Here is a 17,621-nt window from a genome sequence, read left to right as displayed (position 1 = left end):
TTTTACATTATACTCTTCTTCTATGTGCTAGCCATATGCTGTATTGTGACTACCAATTTTTGTCAACTACCATTCAAGCTGTCATTGCAACCAATCTTATATTGTTTCTGCTGTATTGTGCCTACCAATTTTTTGTCAACTACCATTCAAGCTGTCATTGCAATCAATCTCAGCTACCTATGTGCTTTAATATACTGTACCTACAATTTTCTCTCATCTTTTTTTCATTTCATGTAATCTGTTATCATTTTTTTGTCTATAAATTTTGCAAGTATTTACCTCCTTAAAATTTTCTTAGATTAAGGACCTGCCCGAAACGCTGCGCGTGCTAGTGGCTTTACAAGACTGTAATTACCATATTTGTATCCTCACATTCCTTATGTACATTCTTGTATATGCATAAATAAATAAATAAATAAATAAATAAATTTATTTAATATTTATTTATTATCAAGACGCTTGATCTAGGACGGACCGAAACGTCATCGTTTCGCCATCTTCTGGTGTGTGGTCTGGTCATCATATCTTCAGCCGCGTCATTGTGACTCATTGTCTGCATCATGTTAGTGTCTGCATCATGTTATGTTGTGTCTGTTATCATGTTATTATGAGGGAATCCGTTGTCTAAATTATTTCTATGCGAGTCAAGCCTTGAAGAGCGTCACAGAAAACGGAGCCGGCGCTCGCGTGATACAAGCGACCAAACTGAACCACACCAACACCATCGCCATCATGTAAACTTTCTCTCTAATATACCTCCTGGCATGAAGAATAATGACAAGCGGAGACTAAGACGCCAGTCCCCTTCTTTGTAAACCGTATGTGTGGCGCAGAAGACTGAAGACATGCAAGATACAGGCGTAGTGATGAAGGAAGGAAGGTGACCCAGATAGACGCTAATCTGCATAAACAATGTAAACTAAGTGTTGTGTGTGCATTATTAACGTGGTGTTAATACGTGGCTGCAGAGCTGAAGTGGCGTTAATAATGTCATATCCATCGAGAAGAGGAAGAATTAACAAGCGATGTGAGTTGGTCCCGGAGCTCGCCTATAGGGTAGGAGGGCACGTGGGGAGGGTATTGGGTATGGCAGGTCCACGAAGCACATTTCTACTTTAGTCCACGAAGTGTCAAAATTGTGTTTATCATTAGGTTATGCTCTGTTAGGTTCTGTTCTCTCCTGTTTGTAAACATTCAATCTTTGTTTATTAGTGAAGGAATGAACTCCATCCTTCCCTAAGTCTCAAAACTCCAAACCAGTCTAACTGTACCCAAATTTATTTATTTATTTATATACAAGAAGGTACATTGGATTTATGAGAGTGCATAGCATTGATGTTTTTACGTTCTTGTAAAGGCATTAACACGCATAGCACTTCGGGCAGGTCCTTAATCTAAGGACCTGCCCAAAGAATTAACTTCCTCTACTGTAGAAATTACATATGGTGAGCCTAATGTCAAGGTTTATCTGTGGATTTAAGTATTCTATGCAATAGAACTATCTTTTGTAAACAGTTTTGGAATAAACTATTCCAGGTAAAATATACTGTATTCACCTAGTTGTATTCACCTAGTAGTGCTTGCAGGAGTTGAGCTCTGCTCTTTCGGCCCACCTCTCAACTGTCAGTCAACTGTTACTAACTACTATTTTTTTTTTCAGCACAAGCACACACACACACACCCAGGAAGGAGCCTGTAACAGCTGTCTAACTCCCAGGTACCTATTTATTTAGGTACCTGGGTACCTATTTACTTAGGTATTTAGATACCTATTTACTGCTAGGTAACAGTGGCATCAGGGTGAAGGAAACTCTGCTCATTTGTTTTTCTGGCAATGCTGGGGATTGAACCCCGGTTCCTAGGTCCACGAGTCTAGAGTGCTGTCCACTCAGTCATCAGCCCCCCTTGAAATACTCTTCCGGCTCTATGAAGGAACAGTTGGAGATGTGGTAGTACAGTGTAGCAGAGTGGTCTATCTTCTCATTTCACAATTGATGATCCCGGGTTCGATCCCCCGAGTGAATAGAAATGTTTGGGTTTATTTCCTTTCACCTGATGTTCAGGTGCTGTTCAGGTCCTGTCCATGGAGGACAGAAGAATATGTATATATGCTGGTTAGCATTGTAAATGTATGGCCACGTCTGTGGTAGAAACAAAAAAAAACTGATGTTTCTGGTTTACCTAAAAATAAATAGGTACCTGGATGTTCGGCAACTGTTGTTGGGTTGCATCCTGTGGTGGATCAATAGTTTGACCTTGGGGAGAGGGGGACATTGATATAAACTTAGAGTATACAGTGGCACCTCGACTTTCGATTGCCCCGACTTACGATAATTTCGAGTTACGATATAAATTTGATCGGAAAATGCGACTCGAGTTATGATAGTGTCGTCGACTAAGGTATTTGTTGATACACATTCGAGTCGATCAAGCGCATGGTTCCCGGTCGCACGGGCTGACGTGCCTCAGTTTACTAGAGCCGCCTGCTTAGTGACAATTACCTTTATAAGAAAATCTATTTTTGGTGATTTTTTTTTTTGCTTTTGGAACATAAAACTGATTATTATATATCACGCCATGGGTCCCAAGAAAGTCAGTGGTAAGGTCCAACATATGAAAACACATGTGAGGATGACCATAGAGGCAGTACAGAATATCCCTTCCTCAAAAATTAAGAAAATGTGTGCAGCATGGGAAGAACTGTAATTTTTTGCTGAAACGACTCACCAAAACAAGCTGTAGTAGGCCGTTGCCTTAACCTTTTCAATAACACTGTGATGCATCACTACAGACAAATGTTAAAACGAAGGAAAAAGCAAGTGTCACTAGACAGATTTTTAGTGAGACAAACTAGCAGTGAATCACAACCAGGTCCTAGTGGTATGCAGGCAAAACGTAGGAGAGAGTTTACCCCAGAGAAATCATCACTGCCTGATGTTATAATGGAAGCGGACTCCCTTTCCAAACAGTAACACCACTTCTCCCCCCCCCCTCCTCACCATCTTTCATATGCCAACAGAAATCATCAGTAAAGGTTAGTAATAACTTGTACATACTTTTGTAGTGAAGGTTTGGGTGAGTTAGGTATAAAATTTACTTTGATGTTAATTTTTTGGGAAATCAGGAACGAATTAATTCATTTCCTTTTATTTCTTATGGGAAAATCGTTTAGACTTACGATACGTCTCTGGGAACGGATTACCATCTTAAATCGAGGTCCCACTGTATACTGTATACAATGGGGCCTCGACTTACGATGCTAATCCGTTCCCAGAGACGGATCGTAAGTCGAAATATTGTAATTCGAAGCGATTTTTCCCATAAGAAATAAAGGGAATTGAATTAATCCGTTCCCCACCCTCCAAAATATTAACATACAAATACATTTTATACCGAATACAATGTTTTTTTTCTAACTACAATACAGTACCAAAGTGTCTTATCTTTATGGAGGGCTCTTGATGGCGTATGGAAGATGGTGATGAAGGGGGGGGAGGAGGAGAGGTGTTACTGTTTGGAAGGGGAGTCCCCTTCCATTATCACATCAGGCAGTGATGTTTTCTCTGGGGAAAACTTTCCTAGTTTCTCTAGGAAGGAAAGTTTCTAGTTTCTCTAGTTTCTCTAGAGAGGAAAACTCTCTCCTACGTTTAGCCGGAATACCACTAGGACCTGGTTGTGGTTCAGTGCTCGTTTGTCTCATTACACATTTGTCAATAGACATTTGTTTTTCCCTTCATTTTAACATTTGTCTGTAATGATGCATCACAGTGTCATTGAATAGGTTAAGGCAACAACGTACTGCAGCTTGATTTGGGGGAGTCGTTTCAGCAAAGGTTTGCAATTCTTCCCATGCTGCACACATTTTCTTAATTGTTGAGGAAGAGACATTCTGTACTCTTGTTTCTGCTCTATGGTCATCCTTACATGGGTTTTCATATGTTGAGCCTTACCACTGACTTTCCTGGGACTCATGGCGTGATATATAATAATTATTTTAATGTTCAAAATGCAAAAAATCACCACAAAAGCAGAATTTCTTATAGGCGCGATCGTCACTAAGCAGGCAGCTGTAGTAAACTGAGGCAGGTCGGCCGCGTGACTGGGAACCACGCGCTCGGTCGACCCGAACGTGTACCAACAAATATCGGAAGTCGATGACACCATTGGATGTCGAGTCGCATTTTTCAATGAAATTTACATCGTAACTCGAAATTATCGTAAGTAGGGGCAATCGTATGTCGAGGTGCCACTGTATAAACACACATGCTTCCTGTCCCCCGACAAAACAAATAATTATAATGTAATTGTTGAACATTTTCAGAGAGTTTGTAGGTGCTTATTTGTGCTTGGATATGAAGCAAAAAGCTCCCAAAGTACTAATACACTACATTAAAAAATGAGATCGGCAAAAATGATAAACATTCACTGTATTCCAAGGCGTTAATAAAAAATGGTGAAAAATTAAAGCTTTTATTTTGTTTAACAGATTTGGACAATACCGTAAAACAGAGTTTACCAAGGCAGGGATATGGACAACATGGAGGTTCAAGAGAAGAGTTTAACATGCAGCCGCAATCCACAAGAATCCCACATTATGAGGAGGATCCATTTTGGTAAGATAGCATGAAACTGAAAAGAATTCTTTACTGTAATTGTTCATGAGGGAATTTATTTTGAATGACATTTTTTCAAAGATTCAGACAATTTGAAACCTCATTTTTCTGCCTTTCATTTAGATCTGTGGTTCCCAACCAGGAACCCATGACACTAATACTAATGCAGTCCCCGCAGCATAGTGGTAAAGCACTCGCCCGGCGCCTCGCGAGCGCTTTGGCCTGGGTTCGTATCCTGGCCGGGGAGGATTGACTGGGTACCAGTCCTTAACTGTAGCCTCTGTTGATTCAGCAGTGAATGGGTAACTGGTGGTTAAATGATTTGCTGGGTCATATTTCAAGGAAAACACTAGGATTAAGGACCTGCCCGAAATGCTATGCATGCTAGTGGCTTTACAAGAATGTAAGAACCCTTGTACAGTGTATATATATATATTAAAAAAAAATATATGTACTCTATATGTACATATATGTTATTGTACACTATGTTATTGTACTCTAACAAAATATGAACTACTTATGCGTTAAGCTGAATATCTCCTGTCAATTTTGCTAGTTTGATCTATTTTGTTGTAGAGGTCCACAGGTGAGAATGTGGGTGTAGGGGTCCACAGGTGAGAATGTGGGTGTAGGGGTCCACAGGTGAAAATGTGGTTGTAGGGGTCCACAGATGAGAATGTGGTTATAGGGGTCCACAGGTGAGAATGTGGTTGTAGGGGTCCACAGATGAGAATGTGGTTATAGGGGTCCACAGGTGAGAATGTGGCTGTAGGGGTCCACAGATGAGAATGTGGTTATAGGGGTCCACAGGTGAGAATGTGGTTGTAGGGGTCCACAGATGAGAATGTGGTTATAGGGGTCCACAGGTGAGAATGTGGTTGTAGGGGTCCACAGATGAGAATGTGGTGTAGGGGTCCACAGGTGAGAATGTGGTGTAGGGGTACACAGGTGAGAATGTGGTGTAGGGGTCCACAGGTGAGAATGTGGTGTAGGGGTCCACAGGTGAGAATGTGGTGTAGGGGTCCACAGATGAGAATGTGGTTATAGGGGTCCACAGGTGAGAATGTGGTGTAGGGGTCCACAGGTGAGAATGTGGTGTAGGGGTCTACAGATGAGAATGTGGTTATAGGGGTCCACAGGTGAGAATGTGGTTATAGGGGTCCACAGGTGAGAATGTGGTTATAGGGGTCCACAGGTGAGAATGTGGTTATAGGGGTCCACAGGTGAGAATGTGGTTGTAGGGGTCCACAGATGAGAATGTGGTGTAGGGGTCCACAGGTGAGAATGTGGTGTAGGGGTACACAGGTGAGAATGTGGTGTAGGGGTCCACAGGTGAGAATGTGGTTATAGGGGTCCACAGGTGAGAATGTGGTTATAGGGGTCCACAGGTGAGAATGTGGTTATAGGGGTCCACAGGTGAGAATGTGGTTGTAGGGGTCCACAGATGAGAATGTGGTGTAGGGGTCCACAGGTGAGAATGTGGTGTAGGGGTACACAGGTGAGAATGTGGTGTAGGGGTCCACAGGTGAGAATGTGGTGTAGGGGTCCACAGGTGAGAATGTGGTGTAGGGGTCCACAGATGAGAATGTGGTTATAGGGGTCCACAGGTGGGAATGTGGTGTAGGGGTCCACAGGTGAGAATGTGGTGTAGGGGTCCACAGATGAGAATGTGGTTATAGGGGTCCACAGGTGAGAATGTGGTGTAGGGGTCCACAGGTGAGAATGTGGTGTAGGGGTCCACAGGTGAGAATGTGGTTGTAGGAGTCCACAGGTGAGAATGTGGGTGTAGGGGTCCACAGGTGAGAATGTGGTGTAGGGGTCCACAGGTGAGAATGTGGTGTAGGGGTCCACAGGTGAGAATGTGGTGTAGGGGTCCACAGATGAGAATGTGGTTGTAGGGGTCCACAGGTAAGAACATGGTTGTAGGGAGTCTACAGGCGAGAAGATGGTTGTTGGTAGTCGAGAAGTGAGAATATGGTTGTTGGTAGTCGAGAAGTGAGAATATGGTTGTAGGGAGTCCACAGTGAAAATGTATATGGAAAAGAAATGAGACAAAAGAAATGAGACATGAAAGGTTAGCAACTACTGATTTAGACAAAATGATGTAGTGTCAGTGTTGAAATATGAGAGATGGCTGTTGCCTGCATGGTACAGAAAAACTCCATGAAGCTCAGAATATCTTTACCCAACGTTTTGATAGGTTCATTCATCTTAAAGAGTAAAAACAAAGACAAAGCCACCAGTGGCTAGTTAAAGGTCTTCCATTATTCCCCAAGGATATTTCCCGTTGAATTTTCAACTTTACGTACTGTAATGTCTTGGCATGTACAGCTTTGGCAGTTTGGCGATTCCATGGGTTTATTACCCTGTGTGTTATATATACAGTATCAATACAATACAATACAATTTTATTTAGGTAAGGTACATACATACAATAAATATTTACAAGGATTGTTTGACTTATAGGTAGAGCTAGTACATACAAGTGCCTAAAGCCACTATTACGCAAAGCATTTCGGGCATGAATTCATGCCCGAAAATCATGCTTTCTGTCCTTCATTGTGGTGTGTTGAGCATGAAGCGGTTGTCCCTGGTATATGCATTACATTGGACTTTTTCATGAAGATTTTAGAAGCTGGTAATTTTCAATTTGTGTTAATCTTGAAAAATTTTCTGAACCTAAATTTAATATTTAGTAAAGGTTTCCTTGGCAAAGAAGCATGGTTTTGGCCTTACAATTTTACTGCATATTGCAGTTTAATACTGTAAACAATTTTTAGATTTTCATGTGCTTGGTCTGTCTGACTGAAGTGTCTGAATGATGTGTTTGGTTTGTCTGAATAATGTTCTTAGGCTGTCTGAATTATGTGCTTGGTCTGACCGAATGATGTGCTTGGGCTGTCTGATGTGCTTGAGCTGTCTGAATGATGTGCTTGGGCTGTCTGAATGATGTGCTTGGGCTGTCTGATGTGCTTGAGCTGTCTGAATGATGTGCTTGGGCTGTCTGAATGATGTGCTTGGGCTGTCTGAATGATGTGCTTGGGCTGTCTGAATGATGTGCTTGGGCTGTCTGAATGATGTGCTTGAGCTGTCTGAATGATGTGCTTGGTCTCTCTGAATGATGTGCTTATGCTATCTGAATGATGTGCTTGTGCTCTCTGAATGATGTGCTTGGTTTGTCTGAATGATGTGTTTGTGCTATCTGAATGATGTGCTTGTGCTATCTGAATGATGTGCTTGTGCTATCTGAATGATGTGCTTGTGCTATCTGAATGATGTGCTTGTGCTCTCTGAATGATGTGCTTGGTTTGTCTGAATGATGTGCTTGTGCTCTCTGAATGATGTGCTTGTGCTCTCTGAATGATGTGCTTGGTTTGTCTGAATGATGTGTTTGTGCTATCTGAATGATGTGCTTGTGCTATCTGAATGATGTGCTTGTGCTCTCTGAATGATGTGTTTGGTTTGTCTGAATGATGTGCTTGTGCTCTCTGAATGATGTGCTTGGTTTGTCTGAATGATGTGCTTGTGCTATCTGAATGATGTGCTTGTGCTATCTGAATGATGTGCTTGTGCTCTGAATGATGTGCTTGGTTTGTCAGAATGATGTGCTTGGTCTGTCTGAATGATGTGCTTGTGCTATCTGAATGATGTGCTTGGTCTGTCTGAATGATGTGCTTGTGCTATCTAAATGATGTGCTTGTGCTCTCTGAATGATGTGCTTGGTTTGTCTGAATGATGTGCTTGTGCTCTCTGAATGATGTGTTTGGTTTGTCTGAATGATGTGCTTGTGCTATCTGAATGATGTGCTTATGCTATCTGAATGATGTGCTTATGCTATCTGAATGATGTGCTTGTGCTCTCTGAATGATGTGTTTGTGCTCTCTGAATGATGTGCTTGGTCTGTCTGAATGATGTGCTTGTGCTATCTGAATGATGTGCTTGGTCTGTCTGAATGATGTGCTTGTGCTCTTTGAATGATGTGTTTGGTTTGTCTGAATGATGTGCTTGTGCTATCTGAATGATGTGCTTGTGCTATCTGAATGATGTGCTTGGTCTGTCTGAATGATGTTCTTGTGCTATCTGAATGATGTGCTTGTGCTATCTGAATGATGTTCTTGTGCTATCTGAATAATGTGCTTGTGCTATCTGAATGATGTGTTTGTGCTATCTGAATGATGGGCTTGTGCCTTCTGAATGATGTACTCGTGCTATCTGAATGATGTGTTTGGTTTGTCTGAATGATGTGCTTGTGCTATCTGAATGATGTGCTTGGTTTGTCTGAATGATGTGCTTGTGCTATCTGAATGATGTGCTTGTGCTCTCTGAATGATTTACTTGTGCTATCTAAATGATGTGCTTGTGCTCTCTGAATGATGTGCTTGGTTTGTCTGAATGATGTGCTTGTGCTCTCTGAATGATGTGTTTGGTTTGTCTGAATGATGTGCTTGTGCTATCTGAATGATGTGCTTATGCTATCTGAATGATGTGCTTATGCTATCTGAATGATGTGCTTGTGCTCTCTGAATGATGTGTTTGTGCTCTCTGAATGATGTGCTTGGTCTGTCTGAATGATGTGCTTGTGCTATCTGAATGATGTGCTTGGTCTGTCTGAATGATGTGCTTGTGCTCTTTGAATGATGTGTTTGGTTTGTCTGAATGATGTGCTTGTGCTATCTGAATGATGTGCTTGTGCTATCTGAATGATGTGCTTGGTCTGTCTGAATGATGTTCTTGTGCTATCTGAATGATGTGCTTGTGCTATCTGAATGATGTTCTTGTGCTATCTGAATAATGTGCTTGTGCTATCTGAATGATGTGTTTGTGCTATCTGAATGATGGGCTTGTGCCTTCTGAATGATGTACTCGTGCTATCTGAATGATGTGTTTGGTTTGTCTGAATGATGTGCTTGTGCTATCTGAATGATGTGCTTGGTTTGTCTGAATGATGTGCTTGTGCTATCTGAATGATGTGCTTGTGCTCTCTGAATGATTTACTTGTGCTATCTGAATGATGTGTTTGGTTTGTCTGAATGATGTGCTTGTGCTCTCTGAATGATGTGTTTGGTTTGTCTGAATGATGTGCTTGTGCTATCTTAATGATGTGCTTGTGCTATCTGAATGATGTGCTTGTGCTCTCTGAATGATGTGCTTGTGCTATCTGAATGATGTGCTTGTGCTATCTGAATAATGTGCTTGTGATATCTGAATGATGTGTTTGTGCTCTCTGAATGATGTGCTTGGTTTGTCTGAATGATGTGCTTATGCTATCTGAATGATGTGCTTGTGCTGTCTGAATGATGTGCTTATGCTATCTGAATGATGTGTTTGTGCTCTCTGAATGATGTGCTTGGTTTGTCTGAATGATGTGCTTGTGCTATCTGAATGATGTGCTTGTGCTCTCTGCATGATGTGCTTGGTTTGTTGTAATGACCGCTTACCCTGTCGTAATAACCGCGGCCTCTATAGTAATAACCCAATGTTCCCCAGTATTAATCCTGTTATCTTGTGATCTCTCACTAATCGTACTATACGCTCTCTGTTGTAATTCTCTGTCTCTCTTCACTCAATACCTCAGCTTAACACTGTTACAGTCCAGCATGACCCCTCACTGGACTGCCACGTATATAAGAGGAATATTAAATGAGTAAGATACACCAAGGATAAGGGTTATTAATTTATTACTAATTATAAAATAAAAACCATTAAAGCACTGCCACCACCTTCCCGACCAACCATACCTGAATGTGTCTTATCACGGATCCCCCAGGAAGGCAAGGAATCAGTAACCATGGGACTCCGGGTAATATGACTTTCAGTAATAAATTTTGGAAAATTAGTTTGTGTAATTTACGTTACTAATTTAAATCCAAGGGCAACTTTAGTATCGATTAATTGTAGGAGAACCTGGGGGCTTCCAATACAACACCTAAAAATGACAAAGTAGCAAAATATATCAAAGGGGAGTTAAGTGAATACCACTGGACAAGCTATACAATTTATTTTATGAAACATGTAAATTAAGACAATTTGAATACATAACCTATTCTATTTCCCTAGAGGCACAATGGATATTTACTGAGGGCACGAAACTCAAGTGCTACTATACCTTAAATACCCGCACTACGGCCCAGATGTTGATGGCTGCCCTCAGCCCCTAGGATACGGGCTTGCGGCCCTGTTCCTAATACACTCCCAAGACACACTGATGAAATTTTGTTTAACCAACTTATTGCTGGGAAGGATTACTCCTCCCACCATCTAATACAGCACCAGGGCTCCACCCATTATTTTGGAAATGGCCAACCATTTAACACGTAGGCCTGAGGTCTGGCTCTCTAGGGCCAATAAGGACTTGGCCCTTATCTCAGGCCAATCACCTTCACTGATCTGCTGTGGAAAGCTACATGAATTCCTGAAGATTGAGTCAGCTCTCCCCAGCTATGAGAAGGGAGACAAGGCGCCTCTATGGAGCCCCAGTACACCTGCGAGCAATGTTTACAAAACTGATAAATTATGTTCAAGCCTGTCTCCTCTAAGATACGAGTAGGGACATTTGACTCTGCCTGGTATGAGGAAGGGACCGGTGAGAGGGGAAGAGAGGGGATGAGAGGGGGATGGAGAGGGAAATATCTGAGTGGGGAAGTTGAGTGGGAGAAGCCAAGGTATCCAAGACCACCCCCAGGTCAACCTCTTGACCCTGACAAATAGGCGACAGGGGGGGGGGGGAAGAGGAGACGAATGACGGCCAAGGGGAGGGGAGAAGGAGAAGGAAAGGAGGGGAGAAGGGAGAACTAATGATCTGAGCCCCAGATCATTACATTGTCTGAATGATGTGCTTGTCCTATCTGAATGATGTGCTTGTGCTCTCTGAATGATGTGCTTGTGCTCTCTGAATGATGTGCTTGGTCTGTCTGAATGATGTGCTTGTGCTATCTGAATGATGTTCTTGTGCTATCTGAATAATGTGCTTGTGCTATCTGAATGATGTGCTTGTGCTCTCTGAATGATGTGTTTGGTTTGTTTGAATGATATGCTTGTGCTCTCTGAATGATGTGCTTGTGCTTTCTGAATGATGTGTTTGGGCTGTATGAATGATGTGTTTGGGCTGTATGAATGATGTGCTTGTGCTCTCTGAATGATGTGTTTGGTTTGTCTGAATGATGTGCTTGTGCTCTCTGAATGATGTGTTTGGGCTGTATGAATGATGTGCTTGTGCTCTCTGAATGATGTGTTTGGTTTGTCTGAATAATGTGCTTGTGCTCTCTGAATGATGTGTTTGGGCTGTATGAATGATGTACTTGGACTGTATGAATGATGCGCTTTGGCTGTCTGAATGATGTGCTTGGTCTCAATGATGTGCTTGGTCTGAATGATGTGCTTGGGTTGTCTGAATAGACTTTAACCTTTTCATGCCGTTAAGGCCATCTTGACAGTTGAGATTGTAACTTTTTGTTTGTTCTTGTTCTTTGAGATTGTTCTTGGAAAATATTAATTAATTTTTTATATTGAACATGATATAAACTGTTAAAAGAAACTTAATTTTTTTCAGGGTGGCGAGACAAGATGATTCAAATCGTAACAGAGACCATCACACGAACTCAAGTTATAATTATCAAGGAATCCAACATGAACCAGAGCACGCAACCTTATCCAATCATCGCGGGGGGTGGAGCGGTGGGAGGAAAGCCAAGCAGTCGGGAAAAGGAATGCGTGGAAGAGCAGTGGCAAAAGCTGAACCTCCATTGGTGTTGGGGGGCATTCCTCACTTAAAACGTTCTTTTGTTATGAATAAACACTCTAGTAATGATGAACCACTTGGTGAGAGAAAAGCTTTATCTAAAGTAGAAAGTGGAAATGAATGTAGTACAAGTATTCACACATCAAACGTCTATGATGAAAATAGCAGAAACACAGGCCCAGCAGGAGATGAGAGATACACAGGCAGCAAAAATGAAAATGTTCATAACGTTATGGGAAGTGAATCTTGGCCTCAGCATTGCAGCCCTGCCGATAACACCCAAGCTGCAAATTATGAACAAAACGCTCCTGGTAGACATAATCAGGCACCTGAGGCCAGTTCTCTTGGACTCTCAAGTGAGAGTGTTAAAGGCAGCGTTGTTAGCGAATCACAAAATGTTACTAATTTCAACAATGATAAGAAAGCAAATTATGGGAGGTTCGTGTGAAGGTGATAGTACTGGTGGTCAGGTACTTGCAGCACCTTCACAGCCATCTGTCCTTGCTGATCATGTAGAGCTAGAGTTGGAGACAGAACGCTACTACTGATGAGATATTAGGAAAAGATTCTGAAAAGAAGGAGGCAGAGAAGCTGTCGGCATCACAAGTAGCCAAAATCACTATCAGCTACAAAACCGATGAAGAACAGAAGCAGGTAGAAGTGGAGAGAATAAAAGAGGCAGAGCAGAGAGAAAAAGAGAGACAGGTTCAGATAGATACAGCTTGGTCTGTTTTACACCAATACTGGCAGTTTGTCAGAGAAAATCCATATGACTTCAATGGATGGACATATCTCTTGAATCATGTTGAAAGTATGGTAAGTAGACATATAATGTCTTATTATTAGTTAATATTTTTCACTCCATTTATCTTATTTTTCTTGGGATGAATTTTGTATTTTCCGAGTAAGTTCTCTTGGTAGTTTCCCATGCCTAATGCACTGGGTTTGTCAGGAGAGACTATTTGCCTAGCTCGTAGTGACTGCCCCCAAGGAGACGAGTATCATTACAAATAGGTCCTAACCCAGCTTTTAATTGGGCAGAGTGCAATTGCAGTGCACTCCATAGTGCAGTGTGCACTATGGAGTGCACACTTCAATCCACTATGAAGTATCCACTTATTATATAACTTGTCCTCTAGAATAATACATTGCATTTTGATGTACTGTATAAATCTCGAAAGGCCGAAATATGATGCATTGTAAGTCATAGCAGTTTGCAAAATAGATGGGATATGTTGTCTATTTGTGGGTTCCTGGTTGGTTTAGGTTCTGGCAGTTTAGTACATAATTTTTGTGATGTTGCGACAACTAGAGAGGATGTGCTGCACTGTAACATACACACCTCAAATCAATCAAAACTTTCTCCAATTAAATCTTGGGGTCTTGAAATTGACCATGACTCACTCTGAACGTAATGAAGCAACTAAGTACCCTGGCTGCTGTGTCACATCCTATCCAGGGAAGAAATGCCAGCCTACTCTAAGCATGGCACTTCATTTACCTCGGACTCCACCCGATCTCCGCTACATAGTGAATGTGAAATGATACTTGTGGGATTGTCACAGAGACCTGGTGCAGCCAGTATGGCCATTGAATGGCTGCCATTATGCATGGGAAACTATTAAGGTGCCACCCCAGAAAGAGATATTTCATTATACTATCTTTAAGTTTTCTTACTGTATGCAGACATAGAAGTATGTTTATCTTTATGACCCTATTGTAATCAAACAATGAAGCATATTTAGTAATATCATTAAAGTTTGAACAATATTACATTATCATTTGAAAATAGTAGAGGGTTATACTGTATATTTCAGTACTGTACTTCTAATGTTAATAATGCAAGCTCAGCAATGCTCTAGTTTACTATACCACTTGAGTCTGCTGTGTTCGTATTTTCCAGGATAATTTGGAAGCTGCACGCTCTGCTTTTGATGGATTCTTGCCACTATATCCATATTGCTTTGCCTATTGGAAAAAGTTAAGTGACATGGAGTTGAAGCACAGTGAAATTAAAAGGTAAGCATCCCCTCCATTAATTTGATTTTATTGTAATTAATAATTTGATTCAATTTTATGTTACCTAATTTTATTCAATATGAAGTAACTCAAAATTTGTATACATACTGGTACAGGCAACCTGCAGTTTGTGAGGTTTTGCATCATGTGTTTTTGTATAACTGCGAGTTAGCAATTTCATTGAAGGCAAACCTTTACTCAGGATGAGCATGTTGGTTATAGGATAATGACTAAACCAGTAAGCTCATCCAAGCTGTCTCATCAGAAATAAAGTAGAAGATGGAAGAAATATAATGTTAATGTAAGGATCCATAAATACCATGGAGAATGTTGTATGTATGACAGTGGCAGATTGGTCCCCCCGCCATTCTCCATGTGGGTTGTAGCATACTGTACTCGCCTTTGCTTCCTGTTCCCATACTGTCCACCTACCTTCGTGTTTTTATTTGTAATCAATCCTATCAACACTTACTTATCCTAAAATAAAAAGTGGAGAAGCACATTAGCTCTGAGTAAATGCAATGACAACTGGCAACTTGCTGTGGCTTCTTGCTCACCGCTGCCTGGTACATCTTCTATTTCCCTCTTTACGTACACATAAATAGCCTCCTCAACACTTTTATCCTTAATAAAGTGAGAAAATCATAAGTTCTGCACTGTACACAAGTAGTTAATAATTTGAGTCATGTATAATGACAAATTTGCATGATAAAATAAGTAGGAGTGGCAGGTGGCTGTGAGCTGCTCCAGCAGAGGTGATAAAATAAGTAGGAGTGGCAGGTGGCTGTGAGCTGCTCCAGCAGAGGTGATAAAATAAGTAGGAGTGGCAGGTGGCTGTGAGCTGCTCCAGCAGAGGTGATAAAATAAGTAGGAGTGGCAGGTGGCTGTGAGCTGCTCCAGCAGAGGTGATAAAATAAGTAGGAGTGACAGGTGGCTGCGAGCTGCTTCAGCAGAGGTGGGTGTAGCTCATCAAAAAAGCATGCATATTTTACTGGTGTAAATACATTTATGCTACATCACATTCAAAAAAGGTGACAGATGGGAGAAATAGATTGTTTATTAATTTGAGAATCATATATAACATATATGCTATGCATTTATATGTGATGTTTGGTCAAATATTCACTAAAAGTTGGGGGAAGTGCATTTAGGTGTTGTCTGTGAGGAATTACCAGATTGCCTTTATCATATAGAGAAAAGAATACACTAGTAAACCTATCAAAGATAAAATAAAGTAACTAAATATAGTACAGCAATATATATATATAATCAATCAAAGCTATCTCGTCATAAAGTAAAAATGGTTGAAATTGAATGCTTGTTAATGTAAAAGTCATTTATAACAAATTTTTCATTTTGACATGATCTTCTGGATATTGTATATATATCCACTAAAGTTTAGGAGAAGCATGTTGTGGTGGCATCCATCGCTACTCGGCAGCGTTTGTGTGGCGGAATGTCCATCTTCTTCTTCTTCACCTTCAGCCCTATGTAGCTCCTTCAGTAAATGATTTTTAAGTTTACTGACTAACTGTAGATTGACAGTGTAGGTAGGTGTCTTGCTTTTTATTATACAGTCCAGTAGTTGAAAAGCTGTGTGAAATAGAGTGGAATGGGATTTTTGCACTGTTTACATTCTTCTTCTAATTCTAATGTCTCTGTCTTCAACTTTGCCTTTGTCTTAATCTTTGTTTTTGAACTCTTCCCCATTTTCTCCTCTCTCTCCTGTTCATATTTTCTTCTCTCTCTCTCTCCTGTCCTTATTTTCTTCTTTGTCCTCCTTGACTTATTATTCTCCCTGAATTTATTATGCTCCCTGTACTCATTATATTCTGGGTACTCATTATAATGCAGGTATTCATTACAGAAGCCATTAATCATTGCCCCACATCTTCTCATTTCACCACTCTTAATATTGTGACATATGCTGGCCTGGGAATACTTCTCTTGATTTGCTTATGATTAATCCATTATTGTACAGTACAGTATTTGTATTCTCTAACTTATGTAATCTGTTTCCACCCATGTTTCTTAAAAAGGACTTATCAAAAGGAGAGCCAGTTAAGTCCTTATTTTGACAATTTAATGAAACCTCTGATGACCAGCCTATGTATTTTTATTTTGGAAACTAAACAATTTAGTAATAACAAAGTAATTATTTTATTTTACAGGTGCCTTGGTATTCTTCTGATTGGTACTGAATGTGTACCATTTTGTACAGACTTGTGGCTATCGCTGCTAAATAACATGATCATGTATGTGAAGCAGATGGATTTGCCTTCTCATTTGGTACAAGAGTAAGTAGTAGAATGAATTTTATTTTACATTTGAGCGTTATTTTGACTGCCGGCAGCATGTCAGAAGTACATACCCCCATTCTTCTTGAAGACTATCCAGCTGAATTTTGAACTGTAGTAATGTCTTGACATTTACAGCTTCATCAGGTAGGTGGTTCCATAGGAAACATAGTTCAGTGAACCCGAGCTCTGATTATAAGACAGTCTTACATATATGTTAATGTCTGTTACTGTGCATCACACACTTTCTGCTTCAGTACGGTTTAAGGTCGGACTAACCTGTCCTCCCATGTAGTATATCACGTTTTTAATGGAATTGGCCAATAAAACTACTGGGTTGTAGTCAGAAGTAAAGCATCATTATACTGTATTGACATGTGCATCAGTCTCGATAAGTTAGGTTGGTTGCTTAGGTTTCTGGTTAGACAATACAGCTGTGTTTCTGTGGGGATCCACATTGGCTCCCTGAAGCTATCCAAACTGATATAATGCTATATTAGTTGGGGTCGTCAGTCACAGAGTTCTTATGCCTAGCGGGGGACCACGAGCCAGAACCTGACCCCCCCGGCACTCAGAAAGGCACAGGAAACAATGGCCTATGATCACTTTATATTTAAAGTATGTCATACTTGCCATCAACTGGGGAAAGACCGAGAAAGGTAGGCATATGAAAATGGACCACTGTCTGGTTAAAAATTGTAAGATACATCCTCAAAATAGCAAAAGACCCCCCCCCCCATAAGAAAACAAACAAGCAACACTTTATACAACTCATTTGTTGGATGGTAGCGCTCATTAGTGCTACCCTCCCCTCCATGGGGCCAGGGAGAGCTGCCCCAGGTTAGCCAGAATCCCACCAGCTCAGTTCTTGAACTGATGTGCTGGCGGTAGGATGTCACCTCTGGTTCTTTCCCAGCTCACTGGGTTCGGGTTCCTGGTGAACTGGCTGAAGTT

General features: G+C 41.0%; 1 protein-coding gene across 1 annotated transcript in view; it reads left to right on the top strand.

Annotated features, from left to right (window-relative positions):
• Positions 1-696: 696 nt before the first annotated feature.
• The window catches only part of LOC123758422 (uncharacterized), a 156,764-nt gene continuing 139,839 nt past the window's right edge, over positions 697-17,621 (top strand). The window contains 7 exon segments of the mRNA XM_069322809.1: positions 697-1,027; positions 4,487-4,613; positions 12,163-12,796; positions 12,798-12,896; positions 12,898-13,167; positions 14,255-14,370; positions 16,542-16,667. Coding sequence (XP_069178910.1) covers positions 988-1,027; positions 4,487-4,613; positions 12,163-12,796; positions 12,798-12,896; positions 12,898-13,167; positions 14,255-14,370; positions 16,542-16,667 — 1,412 coding nt within the window. The 5' untranslated portion in view covers positions 697-987.

Source organism: Procambarus clarkii, chromosome 11 (assembly GCF_040958095.1).
Source record: "Procambarus clarkii isolate CNS0578487 chromosome 11, FALCON_Pclarkii_2.0, whole genome shotgun sequence".
Classification (NCBI taxonomy): Eukaryota; Metazoa; Arthropoda; class Malacostraca; order Decapoda; family Cambaridae; genus Procambarus; species Procambarus clarkii.
The sequence above is the reverse complement of the archived record's forward strand: the minus strand, read 5'-3'. Positions and strand labels throughout refer to the sequence as shown.